At 50.3% G+C, this 22805-nt stretch overlaps 3 protein-coding genes across 19 annotated transcripts; 2 read left to right on the top strand and 1 right to left on the bottom strand.

Moving 5' to 3' along the window:
• The first annotated feature begins 688 nt into the window (after positions 1-688).
• Positions 689-8418, top strand: MMP19 (matrix metallopeptidase 19). 4 transcript variants are annotated; one of them, XR_004439819.1, is made up of 9 exons: positions 695-1087; positions 1383-1468; positions 2612-2742; positions 2958-3173; positions 4017-4262; positions 5022-5253; positions 5749-5913; positions 6066-6193; positions 6367-7295. XR_004439819.1 is itself a non-coding variant. In XM_033221758.1 (9 exons), the coding sequence occupies exons 1-9, from the start codon at positions 998-1000 to the stop codon at positions 6694-6696; spliced, it is 1518 nt and encodes a 505-aa protein (XP_033077649.1). In that variant the 5' UTR covers positions 711-997; the 3' UTR covers positions 6697-8418. The 4 variants fall into 4 exon arrangements, 3 of the variants coding, with proteins under 3 accessions (XP_033077651.1, XP_033077649.1, XP_033077650.1); XM_033221758.1 differs by having other exon boundaries at positions 711-1087; positions 5022-5147; positions 6367-8418; XM_033221759.1 differs by having other exon boundaries at positions 860-1087; positions 2641-2742; positions 5022-5147.
• LOC117089970 lies at positions 7470-12538 on the bottom strand. 12 transcript variants are annotated; one of them, XR_004439825.1, is made up of 4 exons: positions 12357-12492; positions 10693-10762; positions 10116-10264; positions 7470-8834 (listed from the first exon to the last, which is right to left on the bottom strand). XR_004439825.1 is itself a non-coding variant. In XM_033221764.1 (4 exons), the coding sequence occupies exons 1-4, from the start codon at positions 11597-11599 to the stop codon at positions 7489-7491; spliced, it is 480 nt and encodes a 159-aa protein (XP_033077655.1). In that variant the 5' UTR covers positions 11600-11628; the 3' UTR covers positions 7470-7488. The 12 variants fall into 12 exon arrangements, 4 of the variants coding, with proteins under 4 accessions (XP_033077655.1, XP_033077656.1, XP_033077658.1 ...); XR_004439827.1 differs by having other exon boundaries at positions 10654-10762; XR_004439826.1 differs by having other exon boundaries at positions 12362-12446.
• Positions 10193-22682, top strand: DNAJC14 (DnaJ heat shock protein family (Hsp40) member C14). 3 transcript variants are annotated; one of them, XM_033221755.1, is made up of 8 exons: positions 10193-13008; positions 14055-14205; positions 14989-16457; positions 20152-20258; positions 20469-20588; positions 20928-21088; positions 21185-21287; positions 21471-22682. In XM_033221755.1, exons 3-8 carry the CDS (start codon positions 15045-15047, stop codon positions 21679-21681), a joined length of 2115 nt encoding a protein of 704 aa, XP_033077646.1. In that variant the 5' UTR covers positions 10193-13008; positions 14055-14205; positions 14989-15044; the 3' UTR covers positions 21682-22682. The 3 variants fall into 3 exon arrangements, with proteins under 3 accessions (XP_033077646.1, XP_033077648.1, XP_033077647.1); XM_033221757.1 differs by lacking the exon at positions 14055-14205 and having other exon boundaries at positions 21471-22679; XM_033221756.1 differs by lacking the exon at positions 10193-13008 and having other exon boundaries at positions 14055-14559; positions 21471-22679.
• Positions 22683-22805: the final 123 nt, after the last annotated feature.

Raw genomic sequence — 22805 nt, forward strand, 5'->3', positions numbered from 1 at the left:
CCGGCTAATTTTTGTATTTTCAGTAGAAACAAGGTTTCACCATGTTGGTCAGGCTGGTCTCGAACTTGATCTCAAGTGATCCCCCTGCCTTGACCTTGCAAAGTGCTAGGATTACAAGAGTGAGCCACCATGTCTGGCCTTCCCCCATCAATTCTTAGCTGGCCTTCAAAGCCCATCGCAAAGCCTGCCTTCTCAGCAAACCTCCCTCCAGCCCCAAGCCCCTTAGGGTGAGTCATCGCTGGCCCGGAATGCTGGCTCCCCTCTTCTCAGGTGTTTGGATCTGCCTCACCAGATCTGTAAGCTCCCTGAGGGTAGGCTCTGGGTCCTTTACTTATTTGTGCCCTTGTTAAGCCCCACCTACACCCACATATTCCAAGCTCATCAGATTCTTGAAATAATGGCTTTTTATTAAAGCGGACATAAGTGGGTTTCAGGAGCATTTATATTCCCAACTTGGTCTTGGGTACAAAGAGACTGAGGACTTCACGCTTGACTCCTTCACCTGAAACCCAAGCTACCTCAGCTGTTTCCTACCTCTCAGCTTATTCTAGGGAAACTGAAAGGTAGGGGCGGAGTGATTTGCTGGCCCAGGGTCCCTGGGGCACAGCGATGTCTAACTCCAGGGGATGTCCATGGTCCCTATCTCTAGACTCTCCAGAGATTCTGGTTCTTGTCCTGCCCGGATGCTCACCCTAGGGCAGTATGAAAAATTTTTCCATCTCCAGCAGAGGACTCTGAGGGAAGGGATTGGGAACTCTCTTTGGCTTCCGCTCTCTGGTAGGGCAAGCGTTAATGGTGAATTGCAACATATCTCTGAGTCACCTCCCTCTGCCTATTCCCACAATTCCCCTCAGCTGTTATAAAGAGGACCAGAGGCTGGAGAGTAAAAAAGAACTGGAGGAAAGAGTCCCTCTGCCTAGTATTGCTTCCCCCAGGCTCCCAGAAATCTCAGGTCAGAGGGCACAGACAGCCTCTGGAACTCTTGTCTGGTGGGACCATGAACTGGCAGCAGCTGTGGCTGGGCTTCCTACTCCCCATGACAGTCTCAGGTCGGGTCCTGGGGCTTGCAGAGAAGGAGATGGCCGTGGTAAGTCCCCCAAGAAAGAGACCTGGGCCAGGGGAGGGACAGGGGTTACTGCCCATCCAAGCCTCCCTCCTGACCCCCAGCCTGATTGCCTTTGCCTTGCTCCCTCTGCCCCATGGTCTACCCTGCCCATCTCCCGCTGCTTCTTCTTGTTCCACCTGAGCCCCTTCTCTAAGGTGCTTCGCATTAGTGCTTCCATATTTGGCCCCTTCTCTCCTGAGGGACCTGTTAGGTCACTTAGAAGCTTTACTCTGAGACTAACCCCCTTTTAACCTGCTTACCTCCACTCCCATCATAGGAGTACCTGTCGCAATATGGGTACCTACAGAAGCCTCTAGAAGGATCTAATAACTTCAAGCCAGAAGATATCACCGAGGCTCTGAGGTGAGAAGCTGTGAGGTGCATGCCTTTAGGGCTAAGGTCTGAAGGTCTTCTTCCTTCTCATCCCTTCCTCTCCCTAGGCCCACCTCCTCTTGACCCTAAACCATGGCAGGGATCTAGATTATGGTGGTGGGGCATGGGGTGAGATGGGGATTCACAGATGAGGAATACAGTCATTGGATCTCCCTAGGCCCTAAGCACTCCTTTGGAGTCTCTACCCACATCGTATCTCAAATACTAATATTTAGTTATAGCCCACATAAAGTATAATGATATGTAAAACTGAGTTGAGTTGTTGACATGCTGTTACCTTTTGTGGGCCTTTAATTCAGTACTTATTTCTGTTTTATAATTTTATATGTTGATATAATGGATTGTTTTTCTTTCTGCTCTCAGATATGTTCAGGTCCCTTGAAAAGCCCATAGGTCCTATGACAGTCCGTAGATGGATGAAATTGCTCCAGAGCAAGCTGGGCTGGGAGGGTTATCCAGACAGGAGGGGAGGAGGTTGGAAGAGGACAGGCTGTCAGGTGGGAGCACTAGTGGGAAGCTCCCCAGAGCAGGGGAGCCGGACACCTCCACAGAGTAGGAGAAGGTTAGAAATTGCAGTAGAGGGGCTGCGCACGGTGGCTCACGCCTGTAATTCCAGCACTTTGGGAGACCCAGGCAGGGGAATTGCTTGAGCCCGGAAGTTTGAGAGCAACCTGGGCAACACAGTGAGACCCCATCTCTACCAAAAAAGAAAGAAAGGAAGAAAGACAGAGAAGAGAGAGAAGAAAAAGAAAGAGAAAGAAAGGAAGAGAGAGAGAGAAAGAAAGAAAGAAAAAAAGAAAGAAAGATAGAAAGAAAGAAAAGAGAGAGAGAAAGAAAGAAAGAAATTACAGTAGAGGAGAAAGGCTACACCTGAGGGCCAGCTTACTCGAATGAAAGAGCCTGAAATGGGGAGATGAAGCTGGAGTACCTCCATTTCTGCAGAAAGTCCCAATTATGAGGACTGGAGGCTGGAGTAACCCTGTCAGCTTCAGGGATTCTGTGCTATTCTTGGCCATGACCTTGGGCAGCAGGAAGTCAAAGAGCAATCATCTCCAGCTCCCGGTCATTTCAGATTTTCCTGTCCTGGTAGACCCATCCCTCTCCCTCCTTCAGAGCTTTTCAGGAAGCATCTGAACTTCCAGTCTCAGGTCAGCTGGATGATGCCACAAGGGCCCACATGAGGCAGCCTCGTTGTGGCCTAGAGGATCCCTTCAACCAGAAGACCCTTAAATACCTGTTGCTGGGTGAGAATGGAGCCTGGAAAAGGGAGGGAGAGGAGGGGGTGCTGTGATTCTGGACTGTGGGTGGCATTAGGACAGTCTGGACCAGCTCAGTGTTGAATACCTGGTGATTACCTGGTTATCACCTGTCTTGGGGGTTGAGTGCCTAAACCCAGAGGAGCTCTCTGGGGTTGGCAGAAGGATCTGTATTTCTAATCTGTTTTCTGGTCATTAACTAGGCCGCTGGAGAAAGAAACACTTGACTTTCCGCATCTTGAACCTGCCCTCCACCCTTCCATCCCACACAGCCCGGGCAGCCCTGCGTCAAGCCTTCCAGGACTGGAGCAAAGTGGCTCCCTTGACCTTCCGAGAGGTGCAGGCTGGTGGGGCTGACATCCGCCTCTCCTTCCATGGCCGCCAAAGCTTGTACTGTTCCAATTCTTTTGATGGGCCTGGTAGGCAACAGTTCTCAGTTCCCACCTCATAGACCTCTGAGATTACCTCTGTCTCCTTGAACCCGTGACTCTGGAACCTTGATGTTTGGGCTGCCCTTTATCCCACCTGCACCATACACTCTAATTACCTTCTAACGGGAGCAGGGGAGCAGTTGGTCATCTACATGGTGCCTCCCTCCCTCCCTCCTTCCCTCCCTCCCTCCCTTTATTCTTTCCTTCCTTCTCTCCCTCCCTCCCTCCCTCCCTCCTTTCTTTCCTCTCTCTTGCTTGCTTGACAGAGTCTCACTCTGTTGCCCAGACTGGAGTACAGTGGCACAATCATGGCTCACTGCAGCCTCAACCTCCCAGGCTCAAATGATCCTCCCGCCTCAGCCTCCCAGGTAGAGACTACAGGAAAACACTACCACACCTGGCCAATTTTTGTAGAGATGAGGTTTTGCTATGTTGCCCAGGCTGGTCTTAAACTCCTGTACTCAAGCAATCATCCTGCATTGGCCTCTAAAAATGTTGGGATTACAGGTGTGAGCCATCACCCCTGGCTGCCTATGCTTCTTTTTCTCCCTTAAGTTCCCCTGTTCAAGGCCTACCTTAGAGGTATGGGTCAGAGAGGACTGGGTCAGAGAGCACGGAGTGGCTGGGGATGTAAGGGACAGTGATGAGCATTCCTGAGAGAACTGGGTGATGACAGGGGAATCTGAAAGGAGAGAAAGAAGCATCCAAGAGACAGTGAACATAGCTGGGGGAATTTTAAGGGCATGCATTAATTAGAGTTTATAATAGGCAGGGTGTGCTCTGGCCTAGCGGGCTCTGACCTCCTTCCTGTTCACCTTTGCCTTTGTCCAGGGAGAGTCCTGGCCCATGCCGACATCCCAGAGCTGGGCAGTGTGCACTTCGATGAAGACGAGTTCTGGACTGAGGGGACCTACCGTGGGGTGAACCTGCGCATCATTGCAGCCCATGAAGTGGGCCATGCCCTGGGGCTGGGGCACTCCCGATATTCCCAGGCCCTCATGGCCCCAGTCTACCAGGGCTACCAGCCCCACTTCAAGCTACACCCAGATGATGTGGCAGGGATCCAGGCTCTCTATGGTCAGTCCCTCCTCCTAGTGAGGGGGAGGGTCTGACTCCCATGTCAAGGTTTGAAGAGACAGGTCTAGCCTCCATGTAGGGATATAGCTTAGTGTCTTTCTTCTCTTCCAGCCCAGTTACTCAGTCTTCTTCATTTTCAGGAACAGTTTCTCTCTGACTTTTCTATGCCTAATCTACCTTCCAGGCCTCTCTTTCCTTACACCCATGCTTGGGGATGGAGAACGCACATTCTTCTTCTTTTTTTTTTTTTTGAGATGGAGCCTCACTCTGTCACCCAGGCTGGAGTGCAATGGCACAATCTTGGCTCACTGCAACCTCTGCCTCCCCGGTTCAAGCGATTCTCCTGCCTCAGCCTCCCAAGTAGCTGGGATTACAGCTGCATGCCAGCATGCCCAGCTAATTCTTTTTTGTATTTTAGTAGAGATGGGGTTTCACCATGTTGCCCAGGATGGTCTTGAATTCCTGAGCTCAGGCAATCCACCCGCCTCGGCCTCCCAAAGTGCTAGGATTACAGGTGTGAGCCACTACACCCGGCAAGAATGCACATTCTAACAATCCTCCTTCTCCCTTTCTGGTGCTTCTCAAACCTATAATGTGTCTTCCACTGATATCAACATAATATTGCCTACCACGAAGGACAACGCTCTAGGATTCCCTTTTCACCTCTGTACGGGGCCTCTGAGCAAAACTTACAGGAGACTGGTGTGGAGGACAGGTGCTGTGAGTTCTCTCCCTAAGCAGCATTACTTTACCTTATAGGCAAGAAGAGTCCAGTGATAAGGGATGAGGAAGAAGAGACAGAGCTGCCCACTGTGTCCCCAGTGCCCACAGAACCCAGTCCCATGCCAGACCCCTGCAGTAGTGAACTGGATGCCATGATGCTGGGTGAGGTCCTTCCCCTCCAGGCTGTTGGCAGGCAGTGGGGGCAGCCTGCTGATCCTGAGGCCTGGACATATGGGAGTGACATGGGACTTCAGCATGAGCAATGGAGGTTAGATCCCAGGCATTAATGACCATGGAAGGAGACATGTGACATGGGGAGGGAGAGTTCAGAGCCAAATTAAAGGTGGCTTAGGCAGGCACTTACCAAGGCTGCCATCCTCTAAGGGCCACTAGAACACATCTGGAAATGCAGCAAGATGGAGAAAACTACATTAACCAGATTGCCTGTTAGAGAGGGTGTTGCACCTGGTTGGAAGGACAACTAGGAAGCCACTTGGAGGGGAGGCTGAGGTTCCTAAGGAGGAATAGTTATCTGCAGGACTTTTGTTTTGTTGAGTAGACCAAAGCTGAAATGCTCTGAGCAACAAAGCGTTCTGAGTCCTCTTTCTCTGCCTTTAATTTTCTCCTTGAATCAAAGTTGAATGAATATTTGAAGAATCAGCCTGCAGGGAGAGGGCAAATTGTTAGTCAGCCTGAGATACCCCCAAGTTTCTGTCTACTTGACCTCTGTCTTTTTGACTTGTTGACACACCATTACTCTAAGGGCCCCATGGGATGACCTATGCTTTCAAGGGGGACTACGTGTGGACTGTATCAGGTTCAGGACCCGGCCCCTTGTTCCGAGTGTCTGCCCTTTGGGAGGGGCTCCCTGGAAACCTGGATGCTGCTGTCTATTCGCCTCGAACACAATGGATTCACTTCTTTAAGGGTAAGGGGGCTACAGTATCTTCCTTGAGGAGGACCTAATCTTAAACTACAAAAGGGAGGGAGATGAGAAGTTTCTGAATGGGTGGAGCGGAGGAGACAAAAAGCTATCACCTGAGGACAGAGGTGACTTGTTCTCTCCTCACGTGCTCTCAGGAGACAAGGTGTGGCGCTACATTAATTTCAAGATGTCTCCTGGCTTCCCCAAGAAGCTGAATAGGGTAGAACCTAACTTGGATGCCGCTTTCTATTGGCCTCTCAACCAAAAGGTGTTCCTCTTTAAGGTATAAAGTTCAAAGCAAGGGCAAATCCCTTCTTAGGAGGGGTGGGCTATCTTATACTGAGAATCAAAGCTTGTGCTTGAAGGGAGATGTTCTGCAGCTGCACTGGGCTGGGGGTAGACCTCTGGGGGTCCTAAGCTTTCTCCTCTTCCTCTCCCCACCCATCCCATATCCAGGGCTCTGGGTACTGGCAGTGGGACGAGCTGGCCCGAACTGACTTCAGCAGCTACCCCAAACCAATCAAGGGTTTGTTTACGGGAGTGCCAAACCACCCTTCAGCTGCTATGAGTTGGCAAGATGGCCGAGTCTTCTTCTTCAAGGGCAAAGTCTACTGGCGCCTCAACCAGCAGCTTCGAGTAGAGAAAGGCTATCCCAGAAATATTGCCCACAACTGGATGCACTGTCGTCCCCAGACTGTAGACACTACCCCATCAGGTGGGGATACCACTCCTTCAGGTACGGGCACAACCTTGGATACCACTCTCAGCCACAGATACCATGTTTGAATACTGACTGCTCACCCACAGACACAATCTTGGACATTACGCCCTCAGGCTCCACCACCCACCCTTTCATTCCCTCCCAGAGGCCTAATACCTGAATGAAATACCTGTCTGCTTAGTTGAACCTCACAGGTGCTGTAGCAGGGGCATGACTGTAGACCTCAGGCCTCTAACAGTTCCAGCTCCAGCCACCACTCTCCTGTGCTCTTTCAATCCTGAGAAGTGCTCCCCTAACTCAGATTTGGCCCCCAACTCCATTTCCTGTCTGTCTTAGACAGCCCTTCCAACTGTGTCATCTCTTCTCTGGAGGTCAATGGTGGAGGCAGATGCCTGGGTCCTGTTCTTCTTACATAAAATGCAAGAAAACAGCATGGCCAGTAAACTAAGCAAGGGCCTTGGAATCCTTGAGAATCACATTTACGTGCTTATGGTTATGGGCAAGCTAATTAACCTTGTTGAACCTCAGATTCTCCATTTGCAACATTAGGTTAAGACCAGTCCTGCAGGGTTGTTGCACTAAATGAAATACTGTATGTGAAGTGCCTGGCACAGTGTCTGGTACATTTGTGTTTAATAAAGGCTAACTCCATGTTCATAAGAGAGGACTGAACAACTCTTCCTCTAGCTGTCTAGCTGTATAACTGTTACAGTAGTCTGTATGATAAAGGTACCTCTATTAGATCTTTAGGGGACAGAGGATTTGTCAAGATGGTTAGCTCTTTGTTTTGGGGTGCAGAGAAAGAAAAGAGCAGCAACAGCAGAGGCTGGACTCCTGGTTCAGTATTTAATGCCATTTTATTCACATGCTCCCATGTTCTCCCTCCCTCCCATTGTAGCCTTGCTGCCCAGGGGAGGGATATGTCTTCCTTTATGCATCTGGGAAACCAGGAACAGACCTTGGGCAGGAGAGTCAGAGGGGGAAGAGTTAGAATGGGTTAGTGGCTGGAACAAAGTTCTGGTTAAGGAGGAAATTAGTGCCACCCACAGTGAGAAGCAGAGAAAGCATTTGTCTCCTATGCAGCCCTGAAGACCAGGCTCCTTTGGGCAAAACACAAGACTCTGGCAGGTGGGCTAATGCTCTCTCCTCAGAGCAAGAAGCCAGCTTTTGGGGAAGGCAGGTCCTGAGGCAGGCACTGCCCTGTGGTCTTCCCCAGGTTGAGGAGGAAAGTGGAAGCACCATGGAAGATAGTGCTCCTAGCTGAGGAAGGAGGTGGGGGTTTAAGCCTATGGGGCCCAGGGGGAAGGTCAAACAAACCCAACTACCCCCTAATGAAGTGCCTGGAGGTTGGGGTATCTTGGAGCTCCTCAGAGCCCTTCTTCCCATCAAAAAGCTATCAAATGCCTTAGAAGCTCCCTGATCCTACAAAACAAAAACCGCTTGTTTTTACCACTGTGAGGCATGCTGAGGTGGATATTTAAAAGGCTATTTCAAGACCAGGTACGGTGGCTATAATCCTAGCACTCTGGGAGGCTGAAGCAGGAGGATCACTTGAGCCCAGGAGTTCAAGACCAGCTTGGGCAACATAGGGAGACCCTATCTCTGCAAAAAAAAATTAAAAACAAATGAATAAAAATTAGCTGTGTGTGGCGCCTGTGGTCCCAGCCACTCAGGAGGCTGAATGGGAGGCTTGCTTGGGCCGGGGAAGTCAAGATTGTCATGAGCTATGATCACGCCACGGCACTGGACAGAACAAGACCTTGTCTCAAAAAAAAAAAAAAAAAAAACCACTATATAGGTAAGGCTTGGAGGGAATTCGGTAGTCAGTTTCTTTGGGGACCAGGGTACCTCTATTATGGTCAGAGGTAATATTCATACTTTCTTCTTCCCCCTTCCCCATAAGACTCTTCTCTGTTCTTGGAACATATCCCTACAAGGCTGGTCTGGGTTGAGGCACAAATTCTATCCCCAAGTCCAAGAGGTGGGGAAGTTTATGTGCAGGTCCTGTGACTCAAACCCTGTCTACCTAGTGTTCCCAGGCCCTCACAGGGGTGAGGGCAAAAGTGGAAGTCTAGGCTCAGGTCTGGTCAGAACCAGAGATTAAGGTAAGGGGTACAGTGGAACCACAGTCAGAATCCAGGTCCAGGACGGTGTAGGGGGCTGTGGCCTGGGGTCCTGGTCCCAGTTGGCACTCTTGAAGACTCTGGAGGGACACAGGGCAGAGAGGAAGGAGGGGCCTGGGTCAGAGCCCCCCTCCCACCCTGACCATCCCTATAAGCCCTCTGCTCCATCTGCCCAGGGTGTCCCCAAGCCCCCCACTCACTGGAGTGAGACTGTCAGCAGGGCTCCAGGTAGTGGCAGGGAGCTGGTGCCGATAGCTGCCCTCACAAAGCCCCACCCCAGAGGGGATCCAGTGCCATTTGGCCTTTTGCTAAAGGGTCCGAAGGAGTTAGAGATGCCTTTGCTGGTGGCTTAAGACCACTGCTGGCCAGGTGCGGTGGCTCACGCTTATAATCCCAGCACTTTGGGAGGCTGAGGTGGATGGATCACTTGAGGTCGGGAGTTCAGGGCCAGCCTGGCCAACATGGTGAAACCCTGTCTCTACTAAAGATACAAAAACTAGCCAGGCATAGTGGTGCACATCTGTAATCCCAGCTACTCGGGAAGCTAAGGCATGAGAATCACTTGAATCCAGGAGGCAGAGGCAGTGAGCCAAGTTCATGCCACTGCACTCTAGCCTGGGTGACAGAGTGAGACTCTGTCTCAAAAAAAAAAAAAAAAAAAAAAAAAAGACCACTGCTTAGGAGGGGGCAATACAGACTCAAGGAGGCCTCTTTAGACCTGAATCCTAACACATTCTAAAGAAACCCATTTGACCTTCCTGTTATGTTTCTCTCAAGCCTCATCTTCCCCCCATTTATTCTTTTTTTGTTTTTGAAACGGACTCTTGCTCTGTCGCCCAGGCTGGAGTGTAGTGGCGTGATCTCGGCTCACTGCAAGCTCCGCCTCCCGGGTTCAAATCATTCTCCTGCCTCAGCCTCCAGAGTAGCTGGGACTACAGGCGACCGCCACCACGCCTGGCTAGTTTATTTTTTGTATTTTTAGTAGAGACAGGGTTTCACCATGTTAGTCACGATGGTCTTGATCTCCTGACCTCGTGATCCGCCTGCCTTGGCCTCCCAAAGTGTTGGGATTACAGGCGTGAGCCACCATGCCCGGCCCCCCATTTATTCTAAAAGAAACTCTTTGGAATTCTATTCTTTCCTCCTAGACTTCCCTGAGATCCTCCTTTCCTTCTGTAACTCTTTCCTGCTTCCCCTGACTCCTTCAACTTTTTTTTTCAGTGCCCTGCCCCATTCACCTTGGACATCCTCCCCAACTCTCCTTCCTCAAATGTATTTCTCCCCTTTCCCTCCTCAAGGCTAGGAACTGGGGACATGAGTAGGCACAGTTTGGCTGCTTCTGTACCACAGCACTAACTCACCATTGGTGTGGCCTCCATGTTCCTCAGGCATGACCTTGCTTCTGTACCACAGCACTAACTCACCATTGGTATGGCCTCCATGTTCCTCAGGCACGAGCTTCCACTGGGCCAGGGCCCCCAAGACTGGCCAAATCCCCAGGAAGACCCAGCTATATCAGCAGAGAGAAGACAAGGGTGGAAGTGTCTACAGGCATTAGCCCAGCCGACTGCCCAGTGCCAGCCCCTCCAGGAATTAGTCAGCATAGGCCACAAACACTGCAGAACTCAGCAGGGCTGTGCCCAGAACTGTGAATGGACGTGACCACTCAAGTGTGAGCAGGGTTCCCAGCAGCGCCGGCCCCCCAGCCCCCCAGCTGGCACCCATGCTGAAGGTGGTTGGTAGATAGGCTCAGTGGAGAGCAGGACTCCAGCACCCAAGGTCAGGCCTTGCAGGAGACCAGTTAATAAGAGCCCAAAACAGTGAACCAGCATGGTGACCACGCCGTAGAGGAGTGGTCTACGTAGAGAGTGCTGTGGTGATGACCACAGCCATGCCTACTCTCATTTCCAGGCTCAGCTGTGTCTCCAGCACCCGCACCTTGTGGCACAGTAGGAAACTCCTGACAGCAGACCAGAGAGAAACATCACTGTCTTGAAGCAGCGGTAGCCTGGGAAGTGAGGCAGGAGGCATTGAGAGGCAGGAAGGGGGCTCTATGGGGATGACTCTGATGAATTCCAAGGGAGAGGAATGGCTCACTAGAGGAGAAGACAGGAGCAGCACATCAAGAGACCTCAATCCCAGGGGCAGAAAGGGGTAGCTTAGGGTCGGGAAGTCACTGTTTCCGGAACTGTGAGGGAATGGGAGGGAAAATCAAGAGGTAAGATGGATACATTGAGGGCAGTAAGGATAGAAAGAAGGTCTAGTCCTTTCAGGGATAGCAGATAGGAAAAAATCAGCACAAGCTGATTCAGGTTTTTGGGGAAGAGTGAAGAAGCCTGAAACATAGAGAATAATTGAGGAATGGGGTTTTCAGGTAGGAGGTAAGAGAAGGGCAAATGACAGATGCCAGAAGTGAGAGCTAGAAGGCATGGGCATGGAGGATGGACAAGAAGCTGGCAAGAATAGGCCTAGGAATACAGCCAGAGCAACATGGGCCACACTGGAGGTAGGAACCCCTGGCAGGGAGGTGAGATGGCTCAGGAGCAAGGAGGAAAGTTGGCATCATCCTTGAGGGTGACAGTCTTGGGCAATGGCCCCCTAGGTCCTTGGCCCTGCCCTCACCGAAGCAGTAGTAGATGATTCCAAAGCAGCAGCAAAGGGCACACACCAGGGCAGGTGCCAGTTCAGGATTGTCCTGGGGTTCCAAAACACATCTTGGGTCTGGAGGCTCTGGGAGTTGTTGATTAAAGGGCCTGGGGTCAGATGTCACAGCCAGGGGCGGCAAGACTTCCTCCAGGGCCAAAGAGAAAGTGGTCACAGACGGGGAGATGTCAGCTCCTCTCATCCATCCACGAATGTCTTTAGGGGATAGGGAAACCTGCAGGGGGGTACGGGGCAGAAACTTCGGTGCCCATAAATCTTGAGGATTCTGTACCTCTATTTATTTTAAATAATGGTGCCCATTTCAGAAGCCAGTATGACCCTGCTGAGGTAACTGAAGAAATCTACAGGATTGGATTGAGAGGAGCAGGATCTGTCTTGACCACTCCCTGAAACAAGGACACTTAAGTAAAATGTAAAAGGAAATCTTATAAAGTAATGAAAATCTTACAAATAATGAGCCTTTGCCTGCCCGCACCACCCTGCAGCTCTTCAGGGTGAGGATGGAAGGAACAAGAAGCCCTGGATGTGTGGAGGGAGGGGGGCAGGGACATTATTGCCCCATCTGCGACTGGGACTTAATACTACCCCACGAGATTGGGAAGGGTGAGGTTAATAGAGAGGGGAGAAGGAGGGAGACCAGGAGAGTATGAGTCATGGTAGGGTCTCTGCACAGCTCCTCCAGCCACAGGGCAGAAAGAGGGAGAAAACCAGACACCAAGGGTTTGGAAGAAGGAATTAAGTAGAGACACACCCACAGTTCGTCAGGGTTTTAAAGCCTCAGCTTCATGCTGAGATGGAGTTGTTGGAGGAAGGGACATCCAGCCACAGTCCTAATCCCACAGCACCTCATGGAATAAGCAGGGACTTTGCCCACAGACATCTCCCATCCTGGTAGCCACTTGCACCTCCCCTTAGGATACTGGTGGGAATTTTCCTACCTTACCCTTCCCCCAGCAGTATCAGGGCTGCCAGTGGGATTTGAATTCAGATCCTGAAAGGAGAACACCAATGAGGAGCTGGCATTTCGGGCACTGTGGGAATGAAGTGGCATAAATGCAGGCACTTTACTTCCTTCAGCTGTCCTTTGCATATCAAGGTCCTTACAGGCTGGAGGGTTGGCTCTCGGAGCTCCTCTCCTCAATCTGCTTGGAAGTCTGGGGACCCTGAACAAGATGGGGGTTGGGGAGGGGATGTTAACTACTCACCACCCTGCCAGGGTTGAGGAGGAGGGGGTGGAAGTGCTTCCCTAGACCCCCAGCTGCATCCCCGCTCGGAGGTCCTAGACGCCGAGGGGTCGGCTGTCGGTCGAGGGCACCCCCAGGGCCACTCTGTTGCTGCCTAAACTCTTTCAAGTCGCAGCTCAGGCTCTGTGAGCTAAATGCAACTAGCTTGCGGGGTGGAGAAAGGGGACAGGGCGTGTGTGTTTGTGTGTGTGCGTGTGTGTGTGTGTGCGCGCGCGCGCGCGCCCGCGGTAGGTGGAGGGGGGTGACATCACAAGGCAGGTCCCTCCAACCCTTTCCCCTGTGTGTGGGGGGACCCAGGTTGCCTACTGCTCTAGTCCAGGACCAGAGACCCCCAACTATATAACAGGTAAGAGTCTTGAGAGTCACCCCAAGAGTTTTGGAGAAGGGTCTCCGAATACTTAGGAGATGACAACCGGAAGCTCTCAAAGCCCCAGTAGGGGTCCCAGCGCCCCCCTAGTTCCAGCTTGGTTTCTTCCACTTCCCAGAGAATTGGAGTATTGTCTCCTGGAGAGCCGGGTGGTCGGGATCGTGGACCCAGGAAAGGGGCTTTTGCTAGTCTGGGAGCGCCAGCGGGGGGTTCATGGGTGGAAAAACTTTCGGATCAAGACAGGGCCTGGAAGGGGCACTGACAGGAGAGCTATAAGGCTAGAGGCGTGTGCAGAGGAGGGGACCGACGGAACGGGAGTCGGGGGCGCATGTGGACGTCCACCAAATAGCTTGGTATGCAGATAAGATGTCAAGCAGCATGTAGATGAGTTCAGTGTTCTTTGGCTCTCGGGTAAGGTTCTGAGCCGAGCTGAGTTACGCTCCCAGTTTCTACGCACCGCTCGGTGATCGGGCCTGGGGAGCTGCGTCCCGAGAGGCGGATTCAGGTATAAGGGGCAGCTCGCCAGCTGGGTCAAGCGAGGAGGAGGCCGTGGGTTGCTGTGAAAGGAGGGGCAGCGCTGCAGGGCGAGGGTGGGGGCCAGTTCGGGGCACCCTCTCTGCTCCACCTCCGCACCGCAGGATACAAAGGGGCCTCTGTCCTCGCAGCTGCCAGCGCGGAAGGGATCAGGGCAGTGATTCTTCTGAGCTCCCCGGTTTTGTCTGCAAGGGAAACAGACTACGTGTGGCTCGGTGGCTGCCCTCCATCTCCCAGGAATCCACCCAGAGCAACCCTGAGAGTCTGCCCTTAGTCTGCAGGCATTGGTGCAGAGCCCACTTGCCTTGCTTCCAGCGGTGCAACCTGCGGGAATCCTATTCCCACACGCGGAGGGAGGGGTCTTTAAATGGCGGGGCCAGTACTTCCTTAGGACCGCCTCCGTGGACGACGCAGCGCTTGCTGGACTGGCTCGCCTCTCAGCCAACCACTATTTCTTTTCCTTCCCGTCTCTTCCCTGGTGACCCCGGAAGTGGAAGTAGGCCCAGGTCGGCGGCGGCGGCGGCGGGGACGGAAGGCGGAAGCAGAGCGTGAGCGGGAGGCGGAGCCGGGAGAGCGGCTCTCGTAGCTCACCCTGGCCCCAGGCCGGGAGGCTCGAGGGGGAGGAGTTACCGCCGTTCTTCGGTACGTCCGTTTTTGTTTTTATTTTTTTTGTTTGTTTGCTTGCTTGTTTTTGAGATGGAGTCTCGCTCTGTCGCCCAGGCTGGACTACAGTGGAACGATCTCGGCTCACTGCAACCTCCACCTTCCGGGTTCAAGCGATTCTTCTGCCTCAGCCTCCCGAGTAGCTGGGACTACAGGTGCGCGCCACCACGCTTGGCTAATTTTTTATTTTTAATAGAGACGGAGTTTCACCATATTGGCCAGGCTGGTCTCGAACTCCTGACCTCGTGATCCGCCCGCCTCGGCCTCCCAAAGTGCTGGGATTACAGGCGTGAGCCACCGTGCCGGGCCACCTTCGTCCCTTCTACACAGCCGGTGGGTTCCCTGGTAGTCTTTCTTAGGGGCAGTCCTAAGCTCCGCCTCCAGATTTTCCTCCAGGGCCGCACGGCCCCCCCCCCCATTTACTGGCAGTCTGTGGCCCCCTATCCGGCCGCCTTTCCCATTTTCCTAAGAGTGACCCACCCTCCCCCAACCACACCCTTTACGGTACCTCCCTCTTTCCCTGATTGAAGGTTATCGTTTTCTGGGGAAAGAAGAAAAACTTAGGGGATTTGGAGGAGAGGGGACCGAGTAAGCAGGGTTGTGGTGAGTCTAGTTTTGGCTTATTGCTAGGAATAGCGAATGTCCCCAAAGAACTTGGGAAAACAAGGGAGGTGAATGAATTAAATGTGTCCACTACTTAAGATTGTTTAATTCCTCTCTTGGTCTCATCCTTGACCGTCTCCACCTTGACATCTGTTACAGGCATCAGAACACACCATGATGGCTGTGACCTAAGACCCTCAGGAAGCCCTGGGGTCATGGCCCAGAAGCACCCCGGAGAAAGAGGGTTGTGTGGAGCCCACCACAGTGGTGGTGCCTCCCTCAGGACTTTAGGACCCTCCGTGGACCCTGAAATACCTTCATTCTCAGGACTCAGGGACTCAGCAGGGACTGCTCCTAATGGTACCCGCTGCCTCACAGACCACTCTGGTCCTAAGTACACACAGCACCCAAACCCAGCCCATTGGTTGGACCCAAGCCATGGCCCCCCAAGGGGTCCAGGACCACCTAGAGATGCAGAGGACCCTGACCAGAGTGAGACATCTTCAGAAGAAGAATCAGGAGCGGACCAGGAACTCTCAAAAGATGATGAGGCAGGGTACCAGGAGGATGGGAACCCTTCTTTTCTTTCCATTCCATCTGCTTGCAACTGCCAGGGAACACCTGGAATTCCAGAAGGGCCTGACTCTGAGGGAGGAAATGGCTCTTCTAGCAACTTTTGCCACCACTGTACCTCTCCAGCCTTGGGGGAAGATGAAGAGTTGGAAGAGGAATATGATGATGAAGAATCTCTTAAGTTCCCCACTGATTTTTCACGTGTGTCCAGCGGAAAGAAACCCGCATCCCGGAGACAGCGGCACCGCTTTCCAACGAAGGAGGATACTCGGGAGGGTGGACGAAGGGATCCCAGGTCCCCTGGTCGACATCGGCTGGGCCGGAAACGAAGTCAAGCAGATAAGCGCAGAGGCCTGGGATTGTGGGGAGCTGAGGAACTATGTCAACTTGGACAGGCAGGCTTTTGGTGGCTGATTGAACTGCTGGTATTGGTGGGAGAGTACGTAGAAACTTGTGGCCATCTCATCTATGCATGCAGGCAGCTGAAAAGCAGTGATTTGGACCTTTTTCGAGTTTGGATGGGAGTCTGGACAGGGCGGCTGGGGGGCTGGGCCCAGGTCATGTTTCAGTTTCTAAGCCAGGGGTTTTACTGTGGAGTAGGATTGTTTACCCGTTTTCTTAAGCTGCTGGGTGCTTTGCTGCTCCTGGCTCTGGCTGTCTTTTTGGGCTTTCTACAGTTGGGATGGCGGTTTCTGGTGGGACTAGGTGACCGGTTAGGCTGGAGGGATAAGGCCACCTGGCTCTTCTCTTGGCTGGATTCCCCAGCCTTGCAGCGTTGCTTGACTCTGCTGAGAGATAGCAGGCCATGGCAGCGGCTGGTAAGAATAGTTCAGTGGGGCTGGCTGGAGTTGCCTTGGGTCAAGCAGAATACTAATAGGCAGGGGAATGCACCTGTAGCTAGTGGGCGCTACTGCCAGCCTGAAGAGGAAGTGGCTCGACTCTTGACCATGACTGGGGTTCCTGAGGATGAGCTAAACCCTTTCCATGTACTGGGGGTTGAGGCCACAGCATCAGATGTTGAACTGAAGAAGGCCTATAGACAGCTGGCAGTGATGGTGAGTACCCTTCTGTTTCCTGTTCCTCTCTTTTGTTCCCATATTTTCTTTCTTTCTTTTTTTTTTTTTTTGAGATGTAGTCTCACCTCGTCGCTCAGGCTGGAGTGCAGTGGCACAATCTCAGCTCACTGCAACCTCCGCCTCCTGAGTTCAAGCGATTCTCCTGCCTTAGCCTCATGAGTAGCTGGGATTACAGGTGCGCACCACCATGTCTGGCTAATTTTTTTTGTATTTTTAGTAAAGACGGGGTTTCACCATGTTGGTCATGCTGGTCTCAAACTCCTGATCTCATGATCCATCCGCCTCAGCCTCCCAAAGTGCTGGGATTACAAGTGTGAGCCACGGCTCCTGGCCTGTTCCTATATTTTCTATTCCAGTTTTAGTGAGAGTGGAATAAAGGGAAGGCAGAGTAGAAAGTTAACGGGTAGGTGAAGATTAACTTTTTTTTTTTTTTTTTTTTTTTTTTGAGAAGGAGTTTCGCTCTATCTCTTAGGTTGGAGTGCAGTGGCACGATCTTGGCTCACTGCAAACTCCGCCTCCCGGGTTGACGCCATTCTCCTGCCTCAGCCTCCCGAGTAGCTGGGACTACAGGCGCCTGCCACCATGCCTGGCTAATTTTTTGTATTTTTAGTAGAGACGGGGTTTCACCGTGTTAGCCAGGATGGTCTTGATCTCCTGACCTTGTGATCCGCCCGCCTCGACCTCCCAAGGTTCTGGGATTACAGGTGTGAGCCACTGCACCCGGCCGGTTAACATATTCTTAGGAAGGAGTCATAAAGACTTTTTGGGCCAGGTGTAGTGGCTCACACCTGTGATCTCAGCACTTTGGGAGGCCAGGCCTGGTGGCGCATGCCTGTAATCCCAGCTACTAAGGAGGCTGAGGTGGCAGAATCAGTTGAGCCCAGGAGGTCGAGGCTGCAGTGAGCCGGGATCATGTACCTACAGTCTGGGCAACAAAGCCAGACCATGTCAAAAAAAAAAAGATATCTTCCCCTCTACTATGGGGTCTGATCTTCCCTCCATTTTGTTTCTTGTCATGAGATATATTTTTTGAACCTGGTATATTAGGCAATGTAGCACTCATTCACCTGGAATATCTAGGTCCCTCTAACTAGAATGGGAAAAAGACCTGTTCAGAGAGCACCTCAGTTGCTCTTCCCTGAACAAATGGGGTTTTTTGTTTTTTTTTAAACGTGGGGCAACCCAACTATTTCTCCCAGAGAAGCAAATATGGACCTAGTGTGGGAGGGTTAGGGAGTACATGTAAGTATTTTAGCACCAGGTAGGAGAAAACAGGCTGTTTCAAGGTCAGCAACTCAGAATAGGAGAGGGAAAGAAAATGGAAGTGTATGCATATGTATGTCATGCATGAAAATATGGTTGCTTTTATTGATAAGAGGGTGTGCAGGGCCGGGCGCAGTGGCTCATGCCTGTAATCCCAGCACTTGGGGAGACTGAGGTGGGTGGATCACGAGGTTAGGAAATCGAGACCATCCTGGCTAACGTGGTGAAACCCCATCTCTATTAAAAATACAAAAAAAAATTAGCTGGGCATGGTGGCGGGCACCTGTAATCCCAGCTACTCGGGAGGCTGAGGCAGGAAAATGGCATGAACCCGGAACGGGAGCTTGCAGTGAGCTGAGATCGTGCCACTGTACTCCAGCCTGGGCGACAGAGCAAGACCTCGTCTCAAAAAAAAAAAAAAAGAAAAAAAAAGAGGGTGTGCAGATGGGAGTTGTGTTGCAACTTATGACTGAGGGAAATGGTTTAATACAAGCATGCTATCAAATTGTATTAGAAGTAGATATTAGATTGATATTAGATACCGGATTGTTACTATTTCTGTACAAATAAAACTATATTATGAATGTAAGTAAGGTGTGTAAATTGGAGGCCTACTTACACTGGAGTGTATGGAGCTGGACTGGTAAAACATCAGTGTGCAAATTACCTCAGTGGCTGCATGACACCAAAAAGGAATGGGCAACTAAAGTTTCCATTAATGATTAAAGGTACAGTAAACCACCACACCTGTAACTTACCAAAGGACTGCATTAATTTGGTGGGAAATGTATGCCCCTTAGTAGGTAGCTTGGTATATATATATATTTTTTTGAGACAGGGTCTCACTGCAGTTCCCCAGGCTGGAGTACAGTGGCAGGATCTCAGCTCACTGCAGCCTTGACCCCCCCAGGCTCAGGTGATTCTTCCACCTCAGCTTCCCGAGTAGCTGGAACTACAGTTGTGCACCACCACACCCGGCTAATTTTTTTTATTTTTAGTAGAGATGGGGTCTCACTATGTTACCTAGCCTGATCTCGAACTCCTGGACTCAAGCAATCCACCTGCCTCGGCCTCCCAGAATGCTGGGATTACAGGCTTGAGCCACTGCGCTTGGCCTGTGCTCTGTTTTTAGAGTGGGTAACAATTGTTTACTCTCGTTGTTACTAGTATTAGAGCTCTTTTCTCACCTTCTTTGAGTAGACATCCTTTTTTGGAGAATATTCTTAACAAAAATTCTCATTTTTCAATTTCTCTTGGAGTAGAGATGTAGTTAAGTTCCCCTACCCTCAAAACATCTATCCCTATACCCCAAAGATCTCTCTTGTCCTGGACCAGAGTGTCTCTGGGCTTTTATTGAACCTCTCACTGCCACTAAGCCCTAGTGTGAACATGACTAAAAGGCTGTTCAATTAGCTTGGGAATGTGGGAAATTTAACAGCATTTTAGTTATTTGGCATCAGTCAGGAGATTAGCTTTATCTCTTTTTGGGGAATGGGGATGCATACAATCAGGAAGCTGTAGGAAGAGAGGATATTATTTGTCTTGGAGAGAAGGCTGAAAGTATATAAAAAGCCTCTGAGACCATGATATGCTCTTTCATTTCTGAGACTGAAAGGTAGATCACTGTAGGAAGTTTTGGATATGAGAATTTTCTAGTTAAAAAAGAATGAGTTTCAAGATGTAACATCTTTGGAACTCTTATTTTATGACTGATATATGTGTGTGCCGGAGACCAACTGTCCCAATTCATCTGGGATTGAGGAGTTTTTAGAGGCATGGGACTTTTCAGTGCTAAAACTGGGACAGTCTCAGGCAAACTGGGATGATGAATCCACCGTAGTGCCTGATTCTTTGCTACATACTTCATATATATTCTTATTTAATCCCCCCAACAATCCATGATATATATATTCAGGCTGGGTGCGGTGGCACACGCGTGTAATCCCAGCACTTTGGGAGGCTGAGGTATGCAGATCATTTGAGGTTAGGAGTTCGAGACCAGACTGTCCAGCTAGATGAAACCCCGTCTCCACTGAAAATACAAAAAAATTAGCTGAGTGTGGTGGCGCATGCCTGTAGTCCCACCTACTAGAGAGGCTGAGGCAGGAGAATTGCTAGAACCTGGGAGGCGGAGGTTACAGGGAGCTGAGATCGTGCCACTGCACTCTAGCCTGGGCGACAGAGCAAGACTTCGTCTCAAAAAAAAAAAGATAGATATTCAAGGTAATATAGCTAATTAACAGAGCCGTGAATTGAACCAGATCTGCAGAGCCAGAGCAATTAATCATTAAGCTACGGTGACTCTTCAAAAGGGTGATGAAAGAGAGCCCTTTGATATGAGAATAAACTCAAGGTGGGGAGAGGGTTGGAATGGATTTGAAATGAAATGTAATGAAATCTGTTTTGGTAGGTTCATCCTGACAAAAATCATCATCCCCGGGCTGAGGAGGCCTTCAAGGTTTTGCGAGCAGCTTGGGACATTGTCAGCAATGCTGAAAAGCGAAAGGAATATGAGATGTAAGTTGGAGATGGGAAATCATCAGATAATGGTAAATGAAAAATCCTCAATAGGAGAGGCATCTGGACTTGGGGGTGGAGGCTCGTTGAGGTAGAGAGAACTGAAGTCACTTGTCTTTCTCGCTAGACCGGCCTCAAGAGGCCAATTGATGTGTCTCCCTTTGTCCCTCCCTCAATACCTTCTGACTTACAAAGTGTTTCTTCTCTTAGGAAACGAATGGCAGAGAATGAGCTGAGCCGGTCAGTAAATGAGTTTCTGTCCAAGCTGCAAGATGACCTCAAGGAGGCAATGAATACTATGATGTGTAGCCGCTGCCAAGGAAAGCATAGGTATGAAATAGAAGGAGAGGGATGGGACAATCACAGCTCAGGGATTAGGTAACCAAAGATCTTCCTAGTGAGTATTGGTAATTATGAGTTACATCTGTATCTCATAATTAGTAAAAAGACCCTTAAGTTTCTACCTTTGTCATATTGTCAAGAGATTGACTATTTTGATTAGCACTAAGAAAAATTAGCTTTAAGATAGAACATTGAAGGCATATGAAATATCTAAGTGGGGGTAATTTTAGATGTTTCAGCCCTATTTGTGAATAATGGTAAGACTACTAGTAATGCCCTAAGTAGGCTTGACAAATTATTAAAGAACTATCCTTTTGTTGGTTGCAGGAGGTTTGAAATGGACCGGGAACCTAAGAGTGCCAGATACTGTGCTGAGTGTAATAGACTGCATCCTGCTGAGGAAGGGGACTTTTGGGCAGAGTCAAGCATGTTGGGCCTCAAGATCACCTACTTTGCACTGATGGATGGAAAGGTGTATGACATCACAGGTACTCTCTGTCCTCTAGAAATACAGGCTCATACTTCCTGATCTTTTATGTGCTCTAAACCGCAATGTTTTGGCTAATTATTTCTCATGTTTACAGAGTGGGCTGGATGCCAGCGTGTAGGTATCTCCCCAGATACCCACAGAGTCCCCTATCACATCTCATTTGGTTCTCGGATTCCAGGCACCAGAGGGCGGCAGAGGTAGGTGGTATTTCTGTCAATAATCTACCCACTATTTCAGTTTTGAATACGGTTTCAGATGGCCTGCTTTTTAGGACACTCAGGGGCCTTATTTTCTAGGAAGTTTGGGAACTGGTAGGTATATCTAACTTTAGGTAACCATATGACTCTAACATCTCTTGCCTTATTTCTGTTTTATCTCAGAGCCACCCCAGATGCCCCTCCTGCTGATCTTCAGGATTTCTTAAGTCGGATCTTTCAAGTACCCCCAGGGCAGATGCCCAATGGGAACTTCTTTGCAGCTCCTCAGCCTGCCCCTGGTGCCACTGCAGCTTCTAAGCCCAACAGCACAGTACCCAAGGGAGAAGCCAAACCGAAGCGGCGGAAGAAAGTGAGGAGGCCTTTCCAACGTTGACGCCCCTTCTCTTTCCTCAAAACAATGTCAGGGAGTCAAAAGGGCTGTGTACAGCACAGGATGGAGTTTGATTTATCCCTCCTCCCCCAACACCTAGGAACTGAATCTTTTTTTTGTTTTGTTTTTGAGAGACGGAGTCTCGCTCTATTGCCCAGCTGGAGTGCAGTGGTGTAATCTCAGCTTACTGCAACCTCTGTCTCCTGGGTTCAAGCAATTCTCCCATCTCAGCCTCCTGAGTAGCTGGGATTACAGGCACACACCACCACACCTGGCCCAACTAATTCTTTTTTGTATTTTTAGTAGAGACAGGGTTTCACCATGTTGCCCAGGCTGGTCTCAAACTCCTGAGCTCAGGTGACCTACCCGTCTTGGCCTTCCAAAGTGCTGGATTACAGGCATGAGCCACCGCGCCTGGCCTGAATCTTGTCTTTTGACAATACCAAAGAAATAGGGGGTAGCTAGAGCAAAGAACCTAGGGCCTGGACCTGGGCTGGACAGTATATCCCTTTAGGTGTGGGAACTGGGTATTTCCCTGGGGTCTGTACGCCTTTGTCTTGTCATTTGCTTTTAGGGCAGATGACACTTTTTCCCACCCTTTTAAAGCCACAAGTCTGTCTTCTTTCTTGACCCATTTCAGGAGGAGCCCTCTCCTTTACCCTGATATAATATTTAAAAGACAGAACAAGAAAGCATGTAGCCCTAATGATAGGAGATTACCGCATAGAGTTCGGAGAGTGGAAACTGAATTTTCCCTCGACTTTCACTTTGTGGGTAAATCACCCAATTTTAGGCTCTTTTCTGCAAGGATGGCCAAAATTAATCATTTTTAAAAAGTAGATTCATGCCCACTGCCCTTGGGTGAGGGGGAAGGATGCAGGGGTTCCCAGAAGCCCCCATGTGATTCAAGGGTTTGTATTTTTTTTTTTAAGTTTGTTCATATTTGTATGTACATACCTATTTAAAGCCAGGGGATTATCTTTCTATAAATGTATAACTGGTAACCTGTATCTCCCCTCTTTTTTGCCCATACAACTGGAGCCCTTTTTCTCATTTGAGAATCCCTTCCCTACGAAGTGTTAAGCTTAGAGTGAAGGGCACCTCCTACTGGACCAAAGGAGAGGGGA

This window comes from Trachypithecus francoisi, unplaced genomic scaffold (genome assembly GCF_009764315.1).
Source record: "Trachypithecus francoisi isolate TF-2019V2 unplaced genomic scaffold, Tfra_2.0 Lachesis_group11, whole genome shotgun sequence".
Taxonomy (NCBI): domain Eukaryota; kingdom Metazoa; phylum Chordata; class Mammalia; order Primates; family Cercopithecidae; genus Trachypithecus; species Trachypithecus francoisi.